At 44.8% G+C, this 18,762-nt stretch overlaps 1 protein-coding gene across 2 annotated transcripts in view; it reads right to left on the bottom strand.

Annotated features, from left to right (window-relative positions):
* Positions 1–18,762, bottom strand: part of LOC138282511 (oxygen-regulated protein 1-like) — an 896,912-nt gene that overhangs the window by 321,763 nt on the left and 556,387 nt on the right. For both annotated transcript variants that reach the window (XM_069220189.1, XM_069220190.1), the window contains exon 15: positions 10,492–10,704. In XM_069220189.1, coding sequence (XP_069076290.1) covers positions 10,492–10,704 — 213 coding nt within the window. The remainder of the gene's footprint in view (positions 1–10,491; positions 10,705–18,762) is intronic.

Below are 18,762 nucleotides of genomic sequence, written 5' to 3'. Positions count from 1 at the left end.
ACAAGATTCCAGTAAGCCAATTTTAGAGCAGGCTTAACACTTGAGTAAACAGAGGTCCCCAAAGGCTGGTATGAGCTTCAAATAAATCTATAGGGATAAGATTAGAGCCTGGCACCTTCCCACCCTTGCTCACGTTTACAACTATGATAAGGTCCTCTAAAGTGAATTCCAGGTTGATTGGAAGATTAACAGAGACAAGGGAACCACGGCTAGAAAGTCTGCCAACGCCTGAACTTAGCCAGTCCGTGGGGCAAGAATAGATAGCCGTAAAATGTAACATCTAATCAGCCTCACTAATTGCACTTTCCAGGTGCGGTACATTATCAGGCCTAAAATAAGGTGAATTAATTACACACCAGAAAGAGGCTGAGTTTTTACTGAGGTTAGTTTCTTGAAGTTTATCCCACAATTCTTCTTTCAGTACTTGTTTCCTCTGTCATAGAACATAATTATGTTTTTTCCTGGCAGCTCGGATCTCATTAAGGCAGCATTGGGCTATTATGAAGTGCTGATTTCAAGATGTTATAAACCTTAGTACATGCTCCATCAAACCATCCCTTTTTCTTAGTATTTTTACCTCTACTGGAGGCAGACCCTCCTTAATGCCCCGACAATGCTCTGGAAACCAGCTAAGATCTCCTGCGCTAGAGTCCATCTCCAGACATTGTTCAAAAAGCTGTTTATTAAGACAGATTAGCTTTTTAAAAAACTCCTGGGAATCAATCTGAGACATCTCAAAGCGTACCTATTTTGCCTTGCGATTTCCATATCACCCACCATACAGGGATTTAACTGTACCACCTGGGCTATCCCATTATTGGACAAAAGATCCAATTTGATGCTTAAAAGGTAATGGCCGCTATATGCAATGGGGTGGGTAATACAATTTCCAACCCTTGCAGCATGTCTATTTGTTATTACTATATAGTCTATCACCAAATGTTTCCCTAATCCATTAAATGTATAAGTAAATAGACTGAAGGGGAGCAGATCTTGTTGCAAAAAGCCAAATTGGTATTAAAAAGAAACTCATTCAATCGGTCACCGTAGGGAGAGTGTATAATGTGTGAAGGCCCATCAGAACCCCTTTCACTTAAACCACAAATCTTGGCGGCATCCTTGGTACATAATTCTACATTAAAATCCCCACCCGACAGGATTATTACATCCTTATGAATATCATTCCTGATGGCTTTGAGATCCTTTTTTAGTTGTCTCAGAACTGAATTAACCTTCGTCTTTGGAGTGTTATTATAAAGGTTGACCAATGCCAGCACACATGTGGCTAAAAATACCATGGTAACAATCTGGCAAAATGGCAGTGGGGACACCATTAATATACTAGAAGCATTCACAGTATTTGATATGTAAGTGCAAATGTCCCCCTTCGCTCTCCCCGAGTTCGATGGCACCGCAGGGTTGTGAAAAGTTCGGTAGCTATTTGAGTGGGTTGGAGTTACTACCAAGGTCTCTTGAAAGCAAAGAAAATCAAAACCATTTACAAATTCATCCCAATCAGCTATTGTCACTTTCGTCTGCAATCCTGCCACACTCCAAAATGCTACCAATAACGTGCCCATTCCAGATGTATCTCTAGTAATAGGGAAACCTTCCAGGCAGGTATGCCTTGGCCATGTCCCTTCGTCTGGCGAACTGTACGGTGGATCTAATAGGCCCCTATCACCAATGCTAATGGGCTTTGGTGAAACGTCATCTAATGGATAGTGGGGTAAATGTGCTTATGTCCAGTCAATCTACACCTTCTAAACCTTCAAGACAAGAGAAGCGTTTGCTATTAGTGAGCGGGGGGAGGCAAACACCCAGTTTAGTAGAACAAATAGAGGCATCCCGTTCGGTATAAGGCTGATGCAGGTAACCCAGCGGGGGGATGCTTGTACCTGGTCTAGAGGAATGGATAGGGGCTTCCCATACTCTGTTAGGTTGATAGAAGACTCCAAGGGGCAGTACCGGTATGCAGTTTGGCTTCAACTCCCAAGAGCGACCCTTGACCCTGCTTTAGGCAGGTCGCTCCCCTGCACCGTGTGCCAGTGCTGCCTCTGCTCCAGGTACCCTTGCTCCTTGGTTTTTTTTCCCGACCCCTGCATCCCTGCGCCGAGCCCCCCTCCCTCCACTTCAATTACGCCCTTCCCACCGCTGCATCCCTGAGGCCCCACCCCCTGCTCTCCCATTCGCTGTCCCCTCCCTCCTCCCTGCTTCCACTCCCTCCCACCTCCCCTCATATGGCAGCCACTGCGCAGTGAGGGGAGCAACCCTTGACCCTGCTTCAGGCAGGTCGCTCCCCTGCACCGTGTGCCGGTGCTGCCTCTGCTCCAGGTTCCCTTGTTCTTTTTTTTTTTTTGCAGCCCCTGCCGCTGCGTCCCTGTGGCCCCGCCCCCTCCCTCCACTTCAATTTCCCTCTTCCCGTGGCTGCGTCCCTGCGGCCCGCCCCCCTCCCTCCACTTCAATTTCCCTCTTCCCGCGCTGCGTCCCTGCAGCCCGCCCCCCCTGCTCTCCCATTCGCTGTCCCCTCCCTCCACCCTGCTGCCACTCCCTCCCACCTCCCCTCATCTGGCAGCCGCTGCGCAGTGAGGGGAGCGACCCTTGACCCTGCTTCAGGCAGGTAGCTCCCCTGACCACGTGCTGGTGCTGCCTCTGCTCCAGGTTCCCTTGTTCTTTGGTTTTTTTTTCAGCCCCTGCCGCTGCGTCCCTGCGGCTCCGCCCCTCCCTCCACTTCAATTTCCCTCTTCCTGCTGCTGCGTCCTTGCGGCCCGCCCCCTCCCTCCACTTCAATTTCCCTCTTCCCGCCGCTGTGTCCCTGCAGCCCTGCCCCCCTGATCTCCTATTCGCTGTCCCCTCCCTCCTCCCTGCTGCCACTCCCTCCCACCTCCCCTCACATGGCAGCCGCTGCGCAGTGAGTGGAGTGACCATTGACCCTGCTTCAGGCAGGTCGCTCCCCTGCACCGCATGCTGGTGCTGCCTCTGCTCCATGTTCCCTTGTTCTTTGTTTTTTTTTTTTGCCACCTGCCGCTGCGTCCCTATGGCCCTGCCCCTCTCCCTCCACTTTAATTTCCCTCTTCCCACCGCTGCGTCCCTGCGGACCCACCCCCCTCCCTCCACTTCAATATCCCTCTTCCCCCGCTGCGTCCCTGCGGCCCCTCCCCCCGGCTCTCCCATTCGCTGTCCCCTCCCTCCTCCCTGCTGCTACTCCCTCCCACCTCCCTCATATGGCAGCAGCTGTGGGGATGTGCCGCTGGCACGCCAAAGGCACGCCTAAGGCAAGCCCGTCTGCACCCGTCCGCGCCCAGCGCCAGGACCCCTGGTCCCCAAGACCAGCACGGCCAGCAACGCCATTACACCGCCAGAACCCTCCGCGCACTCAACACCGGACAAGCACACGCCTGCTTACTGGCCTCCCCTAAGCACACCCAGGGACCCTTCACCAGCCGGAACTGTGGCCTCACCACCCTCCAAATCACCAAACCTCCTGCCGAGCCTGACCGCAACTACCTCTGATGCATCCTACTTAACACCCGCTCCGCACGCAAACACGAACTCTGGGACCTGCTCGACACCTCCACCCCGGACGTCGCCTTCCTGACGGAGACCGGGATGAAAGCCTCCTCTGCCCCAGACATTGCCCGAGCCATTCCGGATGGCCAGAAGATCACCCACAGGGATCGCAGCAATGGAGTCGGAGGCGAAATTGCCATTGTCCACAAGAACACCATCAGGGTCACGACCTATACCGACGACACCCTCAGCACCACCGAACACCTGCACTTCCAGATCCACAACAACCCCAACACCACCCTCAGAGGAACCCTCATTTACAGACCCCCCGGACCTCGGCCTCAGTTCTGCTACTCCATCGCCGACAAAAACAACGACCCCAACACCACCACCCTAATGGACAACCTCGCCTCCATCGGACTCAGACAACTCGTCACTACCCCAACACACTCCGCTGGCCACATGCTGGACCCTGTCTTCTCCGCTAGCCCCCACGTCACCTTCAACCATACCACCGAATTCCCATGGACTGACCACCGCTGCATCCACTTCACCTTCCAGAAACCCACCTCGTACCACCGCACCCAACAGACCCCCCACTGCAACTGAAGCAAAATCAGCCAAGACCAGCTGAACACCAGCCTCGCCCGAAAACCACCCACCAATCCCGACCTCGCAGCCTGCAACCTCTGGTGCTGGATCGACGACTGTGCCAACACTCGCGCCCCGTTCAATAAACCTTCGAATAGAGGTGCCAACAAGAGAGCCAGCTGGTTCACCTCAGACCTACAGGCCTCCAAATAAACCTGTCGGAAACTTTGAACTACGACTCCCTGCGACGGAGGTCCTCATCTTCGGCGCCAACCCCTCAGCCTGGGACGACTTCTGGTGGCCGACCACTCTGGGAGCAGCCCCAACACCCACCAACCATGCACGCAACCTGGGCATCATCCTCGACTCAACACTCTCCATGACCAAGCAAGTCAGCGCCGTCTCCTCAACCTGCTTCAACACCCTCTGCATGCTCCGCAAGATCTACAGATGGATCCCCACAGATACAAGAAGAACAGTCACCCAAGCCCTTGTCAGCAGCAAACTTGACTACGGAAACACCCTCTATGCAGGTGCCCCGGCCAAACTCCTCAAACGACTGCAACGCATATAAAACGCCTCCGCACGCCTGATCCTCGTTGCCCACCGCCACAGCCACATCACTCCCCTTCTGAGAGACCTGCACTGGCTCCCCGTCAACAAAAGGATAACCTTCAAGCTCCTCACCCACGCACACAAGGCGCTCCACAACACCGGTCCAGCCTACCTCAACAGACGACTCACCATCTACACTCCGTCCCGCGTACTCCGCTCAGCCGACCTCGCCACCGTCCCCCGCATCCGAAGAGCGACTACCGGAGGCAGATCCTTCTCCCACCTCTCCGCCAAGACCTGGAACACCCTTCCCTTCCCCCTACGACAGACCGAAGACCTGCTGAATTTCAAGAAGCGGCTCAAAACCTGGCTATTTGAGCAGTAGCAGCACCCTGCCCCACCCTCAGCGCCTTGAGACCCTCACGGGTGGTAGTGCGCTCTACAAATACACTGATTGGTTGATTGATTGAAGAGCCCACTCTATTTAATATGCTTTCCACCAGGTGCAGAGATTTAAAAGACATTATCACACAATCTCCCTTTAGCTTTTTCTGTCCACTCCCCACCCATTTAACCCTCACTCAAACTCTATGCCGTGACATTACAACCCAGGATTAACATCAGACGAAGGTGCCATAACACATCTCCCAATGAGCACAACGGCAACACAGAGCAGGGAGAGAAAAATAAACAATTTACAACATATCTTCCATTGTACATGACCACCATTGTGACACCACATACCCACTAATCACCCAAAACCATCTCAAGTGAACCACCCCCCACATTACTTATCACCTAAAACATGTGAACACTAGATAACAAGAACTAGGGTAATCAGATGTCATACTAAAAGATAAAATAAATAAATTACAACCAATATCAAACCTAAGCAGATAAAGGGCCTGATTTAGAGTTTGGCGGGCAGATTTAGTACTGTTGCCATGGTGGAGTACTTTATTCCTGCCATGACGACAGTATTCTGCACACTAACTTTAAGGATATCTGCAGGCCCAGAGGACATCTCTTGCATTTACAGGAATCATCATCACAGTGATTCCTGTAAGTGCTTTAACAGTCTGATCGACAGCTCTGTCAACATGACAGAGCCGTACGTCAAACTTTCAACCTTTTTTATTTTCAAAAAGAAAATCCCAAAGTAGGATTTTCTTTTTGAAAACAAAAAAATAATAATTAACCCCCTTTCCATGGGACTCATTGTTTATGTTTGTGGTGTATTTAAGTGGTAAACATGGAGTAGTCCCATCTGACTCTAAATGAGGTGGGGGGGCCTCTTCACTTTCACAAAGGGGGTTCTCTGTCACCTTTGCGACTGAGTACCCTCTCCGCCAAAGTCTAAATCATGCTCCATATTTTAACACACAGAAAGAGGTATCTTTCAAAAAATCAAAATAGGGCACTTCCCAGACCCCATACATTAAGCATTATCTAACAAATCAAGCAGAATATTATTAATAATCCATTAACAAGCATTTGCAAAGCAATGGGTCTTGCATTTGTTCGACTTAGAGCTATTAGCATTGTAAAGTCCTAACTGGATTTTTCTTGCCACATAAATTGAAAATGAAAAGTAATACAGTTTTACATAAGCGAGCCGATTTAAAGCACCACGGCATGAGCATGGCGTGATGGGGCACACAAAAGGAAACAGAAGTATGCTTGCAGTCAAACGTATCAGCAGATCATCATTTGACCTTCAAACCTTAGCTCGCTGCTGTTCAAGCAAAGGCCCAATCCTTTACCTACAGATTCAAGATATTAAAACAGAAACTGAGTTGCCCATCATATAACCATCTGCTCTCTATAATGTCAGCACGGCTAATGCCAACAGTCACTTATGGGGCCGAAATAATGCTGGGTAAGAAAACAGCTTTTCTCAACCGAATTCAAACAAAGGCCTAGAAAACAGTGTTCTAGATTCCACGTTCAGACTCACCAGCTCAGGTATGCTTAGAATTTGGTCTGAAAAACTATGAGCAGCAGAGTAAATGTGTTTATATTAAATTCTGTTGGAGACGGCGAGCATCAGAGACCGGTGCCACCAACAACCTATGCGGGATTGAAATTGAGGTGCAACCGCGTTGTAATGATAAAGGCTTATCGGGTCATCAGCTAAACATTTCTATAACTGAACTAGGCTTGCAAGATGCATGGGACACAAGCCTGGGTAAAGTGGAGTTTTACTGGAGGACAAACGCTGCCACTCCATTATGGTCCTTAATTTCAGAAAAAAACATGCTCTCCACAAGACAACATGCCTTGACCATATTATCATCATACAAAACTTTACAGGCTCAGGAATATCTAGCAGTACCATTCACACAGTCTTTGAAACATAAATTTATGCTATTGCGTTTTGGCATGATGGAAACTAAAGAAATGGTCCCTTCATGGAGACAGCAATCACAGTCACAATCTTGACGCCTTTGTGGGTATAAACAAGAGTCACTTGTTCATGTTTTTTCTGTGTGTCTGGCACTGTCCAAATATAGGGTAAAGTACTTGAAATACATTCTTAGGTCACTGAATATATGCTCATGTAGGCCAGCCATTATTAGATGGTTAAGTGGCACCTCAATGCACTTTTATTGTCGGGGGACTAAATTCATGGTGCAGACCCACAAAGAAATGGTGAAAATAGTTGAGAAAATAGAACATAGATAACAACTGAATGGCATAGTTGCTGTAAAGATTTACGGGTCCACTTTAATGAGTACTCAAATGGTAAACCTTAGTGTATTGGGTGGATGGAGAAAACAAAGCCAACTTTTAGAGTTGAAGGATTAGCTTGCACTGTGGGGGAGTTTTAAGGTTTTAAGCTGTTAAGATTGACATACTAGTTTTAATATGCTTTATATGCCTCTTTGAAATTGATTGTATTTTACCTTAGTAACTAGGATGCACTGTCACTTTATCTATGGCTGCAAGCGAGTGCTTAGCCTTAAGATCCCGTTTTTATCCTAATATTTTAAGAAAAAGACTTAGTATTATGACCTCTTTATACAGTACGTAATCAAATGCAAAAATAAAATCAATATTAACCATTGTGGAATTTTATATTGTGTGTACTTAAAAGTTTAACTTAAGAGCATGTGCAAGTGATTACTTGGCACGATTATGTGATTAGCGTTGGTTTTAATTAACTTTGCTAATAAAATCTATTACGAATCAGCAGCTATGCAATTATCTATGTCACAGGGTCAATGTCGCGCTGCATAGGAAATATAAAGAAAAAGTAGTCCAGAAGCCATGTGAAAAACATGGAGCCTCGTATGTTTTCAGTAGTTTACCGGTGCTCTCAAGGAGGGCTAAACACCGGAAAAGGCATGACGTAGGCAGGCCTTTCACAAATGAAATCCAGCGAATTTTAAAAGGCAAGCCCACGAACCTACAAAACTGATGGGCGCGACCTGGGCATGGTTAAAAGCCCACGGGGAGATTACAACAGGGGCAAGAGCGCTTGCGTGCTTGACCCTAAAAAGAAACACAAACTCAAAAAGGGCCCTGCTTCTCACCAATGAAACCATTCAACCCTACTAATGATAAATTCACTATGACTCAAACAATCTCCTATTCTCCAACTGCTGAACGACTCCACTGTTATGTGGTATCATTATGCCTTTCTCGTGCAACAGTAAGATTGTACCACCCTTAAGTTCTACTACTGAGAAATGCACCAAGAGCATAGAGTTTAGTGGTAGAAAACCTGAGAACATTAATGTGCTCCCTCACACAATTTAAAGAGCAGCTGTCATACGCAGAAAAAATGCTCAAAAGTAAAAGCAAAATGGCAATAGCCGAACAGAAGCTTTTTAATGTAGATGTCAAAACAATCAACTATGGAAACAAAAGTTACATTGACCTAAAAATATACACACCTGTAATGTTATCTTCATTTAAACACCAATTTCCTCTTGACCACTGACTCCATTTTATGCTTAGCTTAGCTTCGAATGCCGGCACATCACTGGCACAGGTATTTTTCCACGCATAGTTTGTTCTCTACATTGAACAGGTTTTCGCTTTTTTGAACAGGGAAGGGAACATAACATTGGGGATGCACTGCAGAGTGTACAAGGATGAGAATGTTTATAGCAGAGAAGGGTACGGCTCAGTCTTGGAAATGGACATTGGGATCTGGCCAATCCTTTTGTGTGTTTCAGCAATGGCCAAGTACAGCCAGTGCTTGAATTTTACAACGTATTCGAAGGTAGGGCGGAAGTTACCAGAACCTTCTTCTTGAGTTTGTTTAAGGTATATAAGGTGGGGGAAACCTGGCATTGAGGCAAAAGGAATTCATTTCTGAGGGTTGACCCATTGCTATGAAAAATCAGAGTCCCATTGGGGAAAACTTCTCCTGTCTCAGCTGTCCAGAGTTCCAGAGCTTAACGTTGGCAAGGACAACAATGACATTGGATCCGATCCATATGGTGATGCATTTTTAATTATTATTTATCTAGCTTTGCTATGGGCTTGCATATATATGTATAGACATATATATATATGCACATAGATATATATATTCACTGCATACATATACATTGTTGATATATTGCATTTTTTATGATCATTATTATTCAACTGCTGTGATTCTTTTAGTAGTTGCACGTGTTTTGCTGCATTTAAGTTAAATGCTCACATTAATATTTTTGTATACTTTTGTTTGAGCCCTGGGAAGTGCCTTAACAAACTCATTACTCAGACTAAGAGTGATGCATTCTTTGCATTCTTTAGCCTTGATCCCTCTTGGTTTGAAGCTAAGCAGAACAACACCATGTACTTACGTTACCATAAAGCAAAAAATCCATGTTACAGAAGTAGTCCATTCCAATATTGTAGTGTATAACAATCTGTCAAAGACCCTAGAACTGTCACACACAAAGCCATGGCACTGTAGACATGTTTTCTTTAATAATTAGAGGTTGATTCGGAGTCCTGTGCCGTGGTTGAAATATAATTATCTACCATTTAATTTTAAACATGTAAAAGCTATAAAATTGATAACTCAGAAGACCTTTAATTTTGGCCAGGCATAGAGGAAGGATGACATAATGACTTTTCAGCCGTGGGTCACCCATTTCAATTGAGAGAAGGCAGATTTCAAGTAGCATCTTCACATATGGGATTCTATTAACCACAAGGAGAGGTGACTTAAATTGTCCCCGCTTCAAGTAAACAGTTTCAAAATCAGGCAGTGTTACATTTATTAGGTTGTTATATTACGGTTGTGCTGTTCCATCCTTGTTTTGTTCCTTTTTCTCTTCTCCCCCTTCCCTCCCTGTTTCCCTTGACACATGATACGTTTCATGGAATGTTATAGTTGCAAATGACGATTAGCATTGTGGTCATTATTCCGGATGCTCTGTTCTCATATGATAGTCACTAAATAAGTGCACCAGCGATAGGAGGCAGCAGAAATGTGCCATATCTTTGTAAATATGCCACATTTATGCAGCCTTCCTTTCATCCAACGCAGAGAAGCAAGTTCCCTTGCTACACTGCGTTGCGTGAAATCTTAGTATGTCTGGCCCAGGATCTTTTGTAGGATGTTGGGCAGCATGTAGAGTTTTGGTCGGAATTGCAATTAATAGGGCAGTATCTAGGAAGTTAAATATGAAATATGTTATTCATATAACTGCTCATTTCCATTTTTAAAAAAACTCTCCCTTCGTTGATTTTTTTATTTTCTAATTGTTTTAATTTTTGCTGTTTGTTTTTAATACTTTGGAGCTCCATAGGAGTTACGAAGTCACTAATGCAATTTACAGTAATGAAAATAACAACACGTAGAAAACGTAAATTGATGGCACCTACTCTTCCATCACAATGTGTGTCTTTGATCCTTAAGAACATCCTCGGGATTCGCACACTTTCGAACATGCACACACCAGAGCTGATCTTGTGAACCCTCCAATACGATTCCTCAGAGTGACTTCCGGTTGCACTGCAGCTGCCATCATGCCTCAAGCACAAGGCCTGGCACCAGTTTGTTGTGAGCAAAACAACTGCACCATTATGGAACACACCCTTGGAATAAACAAACACATGCACATTAAGTATAAATGTGGAAAAAATACGATTTTTCTTAAACATAAACCAAGCTTAAAAGACAAATCGCAATGAATGACTCAAGACTTGTGCTAGACTTTTCTAATAGAGTAATTAAATATTTGTATTTTGGGCTGCCCCTACCTAACTTAAACACAGGATGATGTTATTGGTAGACATCATAAGGCTCAATGACATGTTCTGTGAACAAATGAATATTCTCCAGTGAGATTCAGAACCTGATACATTGTACTTAGGTGAAGATCAACTCTGTTGATGGGAGATAGTTCGATAAATATTTATAGAAAAAAAAGTAAGGCAGTGGAAGAGGTACATCTGCAGAGGAGCAACTCTCTGCGAGTAGTTGCCATACCTCCTATTAAAGCGTGTACTCTAATCGCATTCATATTTTTAATTTGACAGGCTAACACTTCTTTGAAGGATTGGTAATGTGAGTTTAACCAGGTTTGAGAGACACAGGGAATACCAAGGTTGTGGTCTGAAATGGGTTTGTAGATTTCACATTGGTGACCAGCATGACATGTGGACGCATACCTGCTAGGTAGGACTTAGTGTTTGATAGTGAATGCCTAAATTCAGGTCAAGTTATATTTTACGGCGTTTGAACATTCGATGATTGGTGGGAAAGGAGAACATAGCATGTAAATCGATTCTGTAAGAAGGATTCTCAGGCCTCTACAAGTCCAGGGCAAGGAATGCAAGGGGCAAGAGTATTTTCTCTTTGCTGACAGTGGCTGGAACAAATGTTTGAGAGCCAAATAGTCAGCAGTTATGAGAGTCAGAATAAATGCTGCAGGAAATGGAAGACCAACAGGGAGGTTGAATGAGTATGGGATAATGCTGCTTTAAAATACCTGGCAGATTTTGGTAGGAGTCTTTAAAATAGCAAGGAAGCACCATCCTAATACACACAGACTACAGTAAGAAATTGCAAATTAAACCCAGCTTGAATTAACAGTCACATACTAGATTAAGCACAGACATCTGGACCAATACTCCTTGAATCACAATTGAGAGATGGTGGGTAGGAAAAGCGTCAGTGGGAAGAAGAGCATCACCTAGCCAGCAATGTAGATCACCAAAACATTGACTAAAAAAGAAGACAACATGATCACAGTTTTAGTTGTGTGATCTCTGCTGTCTCCAAGTGAACAATTTGTACAGTCTGCTGGCAAAAATGTGTCACTGAGATCACAAGGTTAGATCCAGTGGTGATACAGCCTGAGCAAGAAAAGTTGGATTCCAGCACCGAAAGGTTTGATTCCAGAGCAGCTGGGGAGCTCTTACCATGATAGGGACAAGAAAAGTCTTTCCAGTATGAATACTTGCTGCATCTTTCTTGTCGTATGAGCAGACAGTGCTTGAACGGGCTGCTAGGACAGAGAACTGAAGCTGAACAGAAGCACAGAGGGAAAGTAGGAATGATGTTTTGGAGGTGCTCCTTTTTAGAAGCCAGACCACTATATTTCCTCAATGCATCCACAACACCATGAAGGTGCCTTTTAAAAAATATATATTTTATTAAGCATCCAATATAGATAATTATAAGTCAATAATTATTCCAAATTAGGAAAGGGTCAAACTCTGATTGTCATCTACATGACACTTCATGACAGACAATAAGTTACTTGTCCAAAAAGAAAGGGAGTGAAGGGAACTGGTAGGGAAAGGTAATGGATGACTTTAGAAAAATATAAATATGTGGAATCAAGGAGGCAGCTGGGCGTACAATGGTGCCAAAGTTTGACTAAAGGCAGGTTGTAGCTTTAGAATCGTTGTCATTACCTACTTCGTTAGCAGACACACAGATCAGTGTAACTATCACAACCAGTAGGAAGATCAGCAGTCACATCGGAGACAGAGTAAACGTGTCTCTTTAAGAAGTTAACATTAGCAGCTTTATAAGGGTGCTTGAAATAGTACCAAATATATCTGCCACTGTTATTGTTAGAAATGGGGTCTCTGGTTGGCAGTCAGTTTACACTCTGTCCAAGCAGGGACCCTAACTCTAGTCAGAGTAAGGGGAATACATACTTAGGATAACCTCAGCTCTCCCCCTTGGTAGCTTGACACAAGCAGTCAGGCTTATCTCAGAGGCAATATGTAAGGTATTTGTACCAACACACACAGTAACACAGTGAAGACACCACACACTCAGTCAACACCAGTTTAGATAAATAGCCAATATTTGTCTGAGTTAAACAAGACCAAAACAAGAAAAATCCAACATACACAATCAAAGTTGTGAATTTTCAAAGATTAAGCTTCCATCTAGTGCTTAGAAACACATATGCTTCAATTTGGTGATATTACTTCATCATGACGGAGTCGTTCCCAATAATCTGAGGCCAGTGGTGCCGGTCAGAGTCGCATGGATCCCCAGGTACAGTCCCTTGTGAAAATGAGGAAACAAGTCTGTGCACGGAGTCAGGGATCGAAGTGTTAATGGATCCAGTGCAGCATCGATTCCAGTGCTGCGGAGCACAGAAGCCAAGGTGTCGGTGTGAGGCATCGGGTCCTTGCTGTGGAGGTTAGGTGGACTGGGTGCGAAGTGTTGGATCCTCGCACTTCCGTCAGGGTCTATATCTAGTGGTCATGACATGGTATGGTGACCTCACGGGGTCGTGGTCATGCCACGAGGCTGCACGCACCGTGGCGGACTCAGGTGTCACGGACATGGGGGACACAGCACTTCAGAATTCAAAGAGTCGTGGACTTCGGTGAGGCCTCAGCAGCATTAGACCTGCAAGGTCGTCACACTCCAGCGGGGACCACGCTTCAGTTGCAGGTGCCGTCACAGGATACGGCAGTGGCGTCAGTTCGGGCATGGTCCAAAGTCAGTGCACTTGGTTCTTCTTGGGTTTTCACCGTCTTCTCCTTTCAAGGGCCCAGGGACTGGATTAGGCACCACTTGGCAGGGTAGGAGTCTCAGCAAGAGAGTCCTGGTGCTCCTAAAGGAAGTCTTTGATGGCGCTGCAACTGCAGAACAGGGGGCAAGCTCAGTCTAAGCCCTTGGAGAATCATATCAAGCAGGATACACTGCAAAGTCCAGTCTTTGCCCTCTCTAAGGAAGAAGCAGCAACTGCAGGCAACCCAGCAAAGCACACAGAGCAAAGGGGCAGAACTCCTCCTCCAGCTCCTCTTCAGCTCTTCTCCTCGGCAGAGGTTCCTATTGATCTAGAAGTGTTCCAAAAATCTGGAGTTTTGGGTCCACTACTCATACCCCTTTCTTCCTTTGAAGTAAGCAAACTTCAAAGGAAAGTCTTCGTTGTTCATAAGATTCTGCCTTGCCCAGGCCTTGCCCCAGACACACACCGAGGGGTTGGAGACTGTACTGTGTAGGGACAGGCATAGCCCTTTCAGGTGTAAGTGTCAGCTCCTCCCTCCCCATTCTGCCCCAGGAGATTCCTCAGGGAATGCAGGCTACACCCAGCCCACGTAGAAGTGCAAGTGAAGTGGAACAGGAAGTTTATGTAGTAAGAATGCTGTTAGTGACTGCATTGAGATTTCTTGAGTCTATGCCAATGGATAAATCCTCTTCCACCTGTCAGAAATGTTTTAATGGCAGATGGCCTCTAATTCATGCCCCGTTGCAAAGTTAGGTGGAATTTTGCAGTTTTATTAGGAGAAGATGTCTGAAGCTAGTCTTGTCTCGGGCAACTTACTTCATTCACTTTTTGCAAAGCAATGAGGCATAGTTAAGTCTGAATTATATACCACCCATTGCATAAATGACTGGGGAGATGACAAGTCCTGCAAAGTTTCAAATAGGTGCAATCAAATCTCACTATTGCCCAAGCAGTTTGACTTTAGTCTGAAAACTCATTTAAGAAACAATTATATGCTCATAGTCTAACATCACAAACATCAGGATATATTTACAATATGTACAGAAAGTATAATGTTTCCATTTAACACTTAAACTGCCTTAAATGATCTGGCTTGCTTCCTACACCACAAATACCATGCAGCAAGTTGTTACCCAGCAAAAGGCGCATGATGCATATAAACACAGCACCCCATCCTCAGTGTGCCTTCAGCCATGAGTCACATGACTCTTCACAACCAATCTCTTGGTCTTCAGGCCCTGGCCTCTGAAATGTAGACCTTAATCGTGATACTCTTCCCACTCCTTCTGTCCCTTCTTATTCATCATTGCTACAGCTGCTTGCCTACAACTGTTCCAGCCACTTGGCAACTACCATCTGTACTACTTTTAATAATGCAATACTTCATAACATGGGCTGGATATTTTTTACTGTTAACCATATGACAGGAGTTTTTTTAGATCACTGAGCTAACATTTCCTCTCTCTTTTGAATCCTAAGCAAGGCTCAAGAATGAGCCGAAATGTTTTGTTCCTGTCGCACCGCTTTGGTGAAGAAATAAAGGAGGAATTTATGAACATCACTACTTGAGGGTTGATAACTGTTTTGTGCATCAACAGGACACTTGGACATATATATTTTGGATTACACAAGGTAATGTGTTTATGATGCATGTAAAAACCTTCAGTGATGAGTGAGCCCTGTAACATTCTTTCTGCAGATCCACAAAGCAGCAAGGCTCTGCTTGCTCACTTCCTAATAGTTTGCCATCATCTACAGTACTGTGAACATTTATCTGTAACTGTGCAGCCTTAGACCATCGTAGTATGGCTATTCTTTGAAGTGAGTGCATGCAAGACCTACCACCTCTATGTTAGTACACTACTGACAAATTGTTAAAATCTAAAGTCTTTTATACGAACAACAATATAATCATACTAAACAGGGGTGGTCTGCAACTGCACATTCATATATGTCTAATTAACAATCTATATCATTGGAGGACCTGCTCAGACACACGAGAGGGGATACATTGGAAAGAGTATGGATCGGGCAGGATCCAAGATACTGTAACCCAAGCACCAACATGTTTACAATGTATCATGCATTCATTCCTCTCTAGTACCGCAGTTTCAGTGTTTAGGTTAAACTATGTTTCTTTTCTGAAGTAAAGCACTGGGTTGAAAATTAATTTGTTGCACTGCTGGGGGGCTGTAAAATTCAGAGTGTGCGCACCCACAGACTACCTTATTAAACCAACCAGGGGAATGCCTTTAAAGGATTCTGGAAAGCTAACAAACGTGTTGAGACTCAAAATGTACTTGTGCCCCAACCCTTTACAGATCTTATATCATGATTTCTCAATACAACGTGTTAATAAGTGTTGAATTACAGGAAATAACAAGTTTCATAAAAGCCATATGTAAAATCTACACCACAAGGATTTTCAAGAGGACAACTAATGGTCATTGTTTCCTTATATTTCCACTGAGAGAACTGTACTAAGTTTTAGAGATGAAAGGGCTGATGCAAAGGACATATTACTTGAGGTAATTAGGTAAAACATAGCATATGATATAAATATCACTGGTTCTTTTCTAATTTGGCATTGTTTCATTTCAGACTAAACAGCTCCTAAGGAAGTGTGACAAGCCTCGCATCAGTATTTCTCTCTTCTCTTTACCCATTTACCCTTAGTAGGGGTAGCTATGATGTCTGTTACAATTAGAGGTCATGGTCCCTTGGTGGCGGTGAATAGAATTAACTTCATGGCACTCCCGGAGACCGGTAACAAAAATCTGAGAACTATGACACCTAGAAAACATGTTATAATACTTCCTGTCAAGGTCCTAAGGCTTAACAGTGGGGCACATCATTGTGAATCACATTTGTTAAAGGAAAGAAAAAAAGCATTGCTGTGCAGCTTAACCAGTGTGACAATGCTTTGTTGCATCTCAGCATGGAAATCATAAGAGTTGGTTCAAATTTGGCTGTTTACAGGGGAAAAGTTCTTTTATGACACTGGTGAAGAGCCTCATATGCTTTCCCTTAATTAAGCCACATCTATATTCACTACAAATTGGCTTTACCAAACTCTGTAGGAGTTGGTTTTAGGTACTCTTAGTTTCACATCCTACTTCAAGGACTCTGCTTGTGAGATTGATTTCACTGGTCTTTTTTGCCCCTCCAAACCAACATAAATGTTATTCTGGCTTTGAGTCCCTAAAAAGGAAACCAACCCTGTGCAGTGCATGGATGCACCTGGGCTGCTTGTGTCTCTCTATGGGCAAATTATTCACCACTAGTGTAATTAGGGGCTATTGAACCATCCTGAATTCGTCATCCTGGAGACTCCTTCCCAGCGAGTCTAGTAACATTTCTATAATACTAATAATCAAAATGTTAATTCATTAATGTTTTTTGGTAGAAATCTTATAGGCTGATCCACTTGAAGATGAGCTTTCAAATAATGTGGTGCTTGCTACATGCAGCATTATTTACAATAGTAAGGGCTTTAAAGTGGATTCTGCATATTAAATATTCCATTAACCCCTCATACTGTCCTTCTCATCACATTCTTGACTATGTGAGGTGCACCCCAACACAGCGGTTACTTTATGCAAAGCACATATTGTTTTTATGTCCATTGCAGTTACGTGGCATAAAAGGTCCTTCCCCACACTCTTCCTCCTGTTTTTGTCTCTGTTCACAACAGAACTGTGGCGTCAAGACCACACTGTTTTTTTAAAAGGCTGTAACTTGTTTATGGATTGTTTGGAATATCAATTACCACTTCACTGAACAACATGGTTTGTTGGATGCTCTGGTCGCCTGTGCACTCCCCACCCATGTGCTGAGCTAAGGCGGAGACAATTTTTCAAGTCAGCCACGGCCACTGAGGAGCTAGGTAGGTGGCCTCCTGTACCCTGGTCAGTGCACATTCAACATATGTCAGGCAGGACAGCCAGCAGGGATATGTTTTGGCAATTAAGTCTCAAAAGAACAAGAAATGGAGCACCGCTTAAAGAAGTTCCTGTTTGTTGTTGCAATAGTGGGGGCAAAGAAAGCTGATTCAAAGAAGCATAATGTGCAGGAGAAGGAAGAGGAAGAAGAAATTCTGCAGCATTCTAGGAAAGAACTACAAACCCAATTAAGGAGGCAGTGGAAACTGCAATGCTGTCAGGAATAGAACCATGCGCGGTCCAGGTTGCGCCCAAAACTCCGCTGAGTGGCTCTGCGGTCCTTTCAGCGCACCACTTGCCATCCCCTCTTGCTCCAAAGGTGACCATCAATGTCATCTGCCCTGGGGCAAAGCTCATAGAGCTGCAGGTTCAGGACATTGGTGGACAAGATGCACTTATCAGTGCTATTCCATGAAGGGACTACAATTTCTATGTTTTTAGAGGCAGCAGCCATCTTGGGGTGTGGCAGGCCTATAAAGCCCAGCCACACCCAAGCACGTTGCTCACTATTTTGAAGACTTAGATGCAGCCAGACCTCGTGGGGATTTCTCTGGAGAAGAGCAGATTTCCTGAATGGCAGAGTGTCATCCAACCGAAGTATCCTTGTTTCCATGGTGCATTCAAAAACTAGTAGTTCGTACTCGTAGCGGTAAGGCCCTGCTGAATCCAAGTTTGAAGGAAGTCGTTAATTCCAAAAGGTAAAGCGCCCCTTAGCAGAACGAGCAAAGCGTTTCAGGCCACACTGGTAAAGCGCCCGGAGCATGACATTTAAATCGCTTCAGTTCTCAGGAGTAAAGGGCACTTGGCATGGTATTCAAAGCGGTTCAGTTCACAGGAGTAAAGCGCACTTGGCATGCTATTCAAAGCGCTTTAGTTCACAGGAGTGAAGTGCCCTTGGCATGGTATTCAAAGCGCTTCAATTCACAGGAGTAAAGCGCACTTGGCACGACATTCGAAGCGCTTCAGTTCACAGGAGTAAAGTGCCCTTGGCACAGCAATTAAAGCAATTCAGTTCACAGGAGTAAAGCGCCCTTGGCACAGCATTCAAAGCGCTTCAGTTCACAGGAGTAAAGCACCCTTGGCACGACATTTAAAGCACTTCAGTCACAGGAGTAAAGCGCACTTGGCATGGTATTCAAAGCGCTTCAGTTCACAGGAGTAAAGCGCACTTGGCATGGTATTCAAAGCACTTCAGTTCACAGGAGTAAAGCTCAATTGGCATGGTA

The sequence above is a fragment of the Pleurodeles waltl genome, chromosome 2_2 (assembly GCF_031143425.1).
Source record: "Pleurodeles waltl isolate 20211129_DDA chromosome 2_2, aPleWal1.hap1.20221129, whole genome shotgun sequence".
Classification (NCBI taxonomy): domain Eukaryota; kingdom Metazoa; phylum Chordata; class Amphibia; order Caudata; family Salamandridae; genus Pleurodeles; species Pleurodeles waltl.
This window is presented reverse-complemented; position numbering and strand designations above follow the sequence as displayed.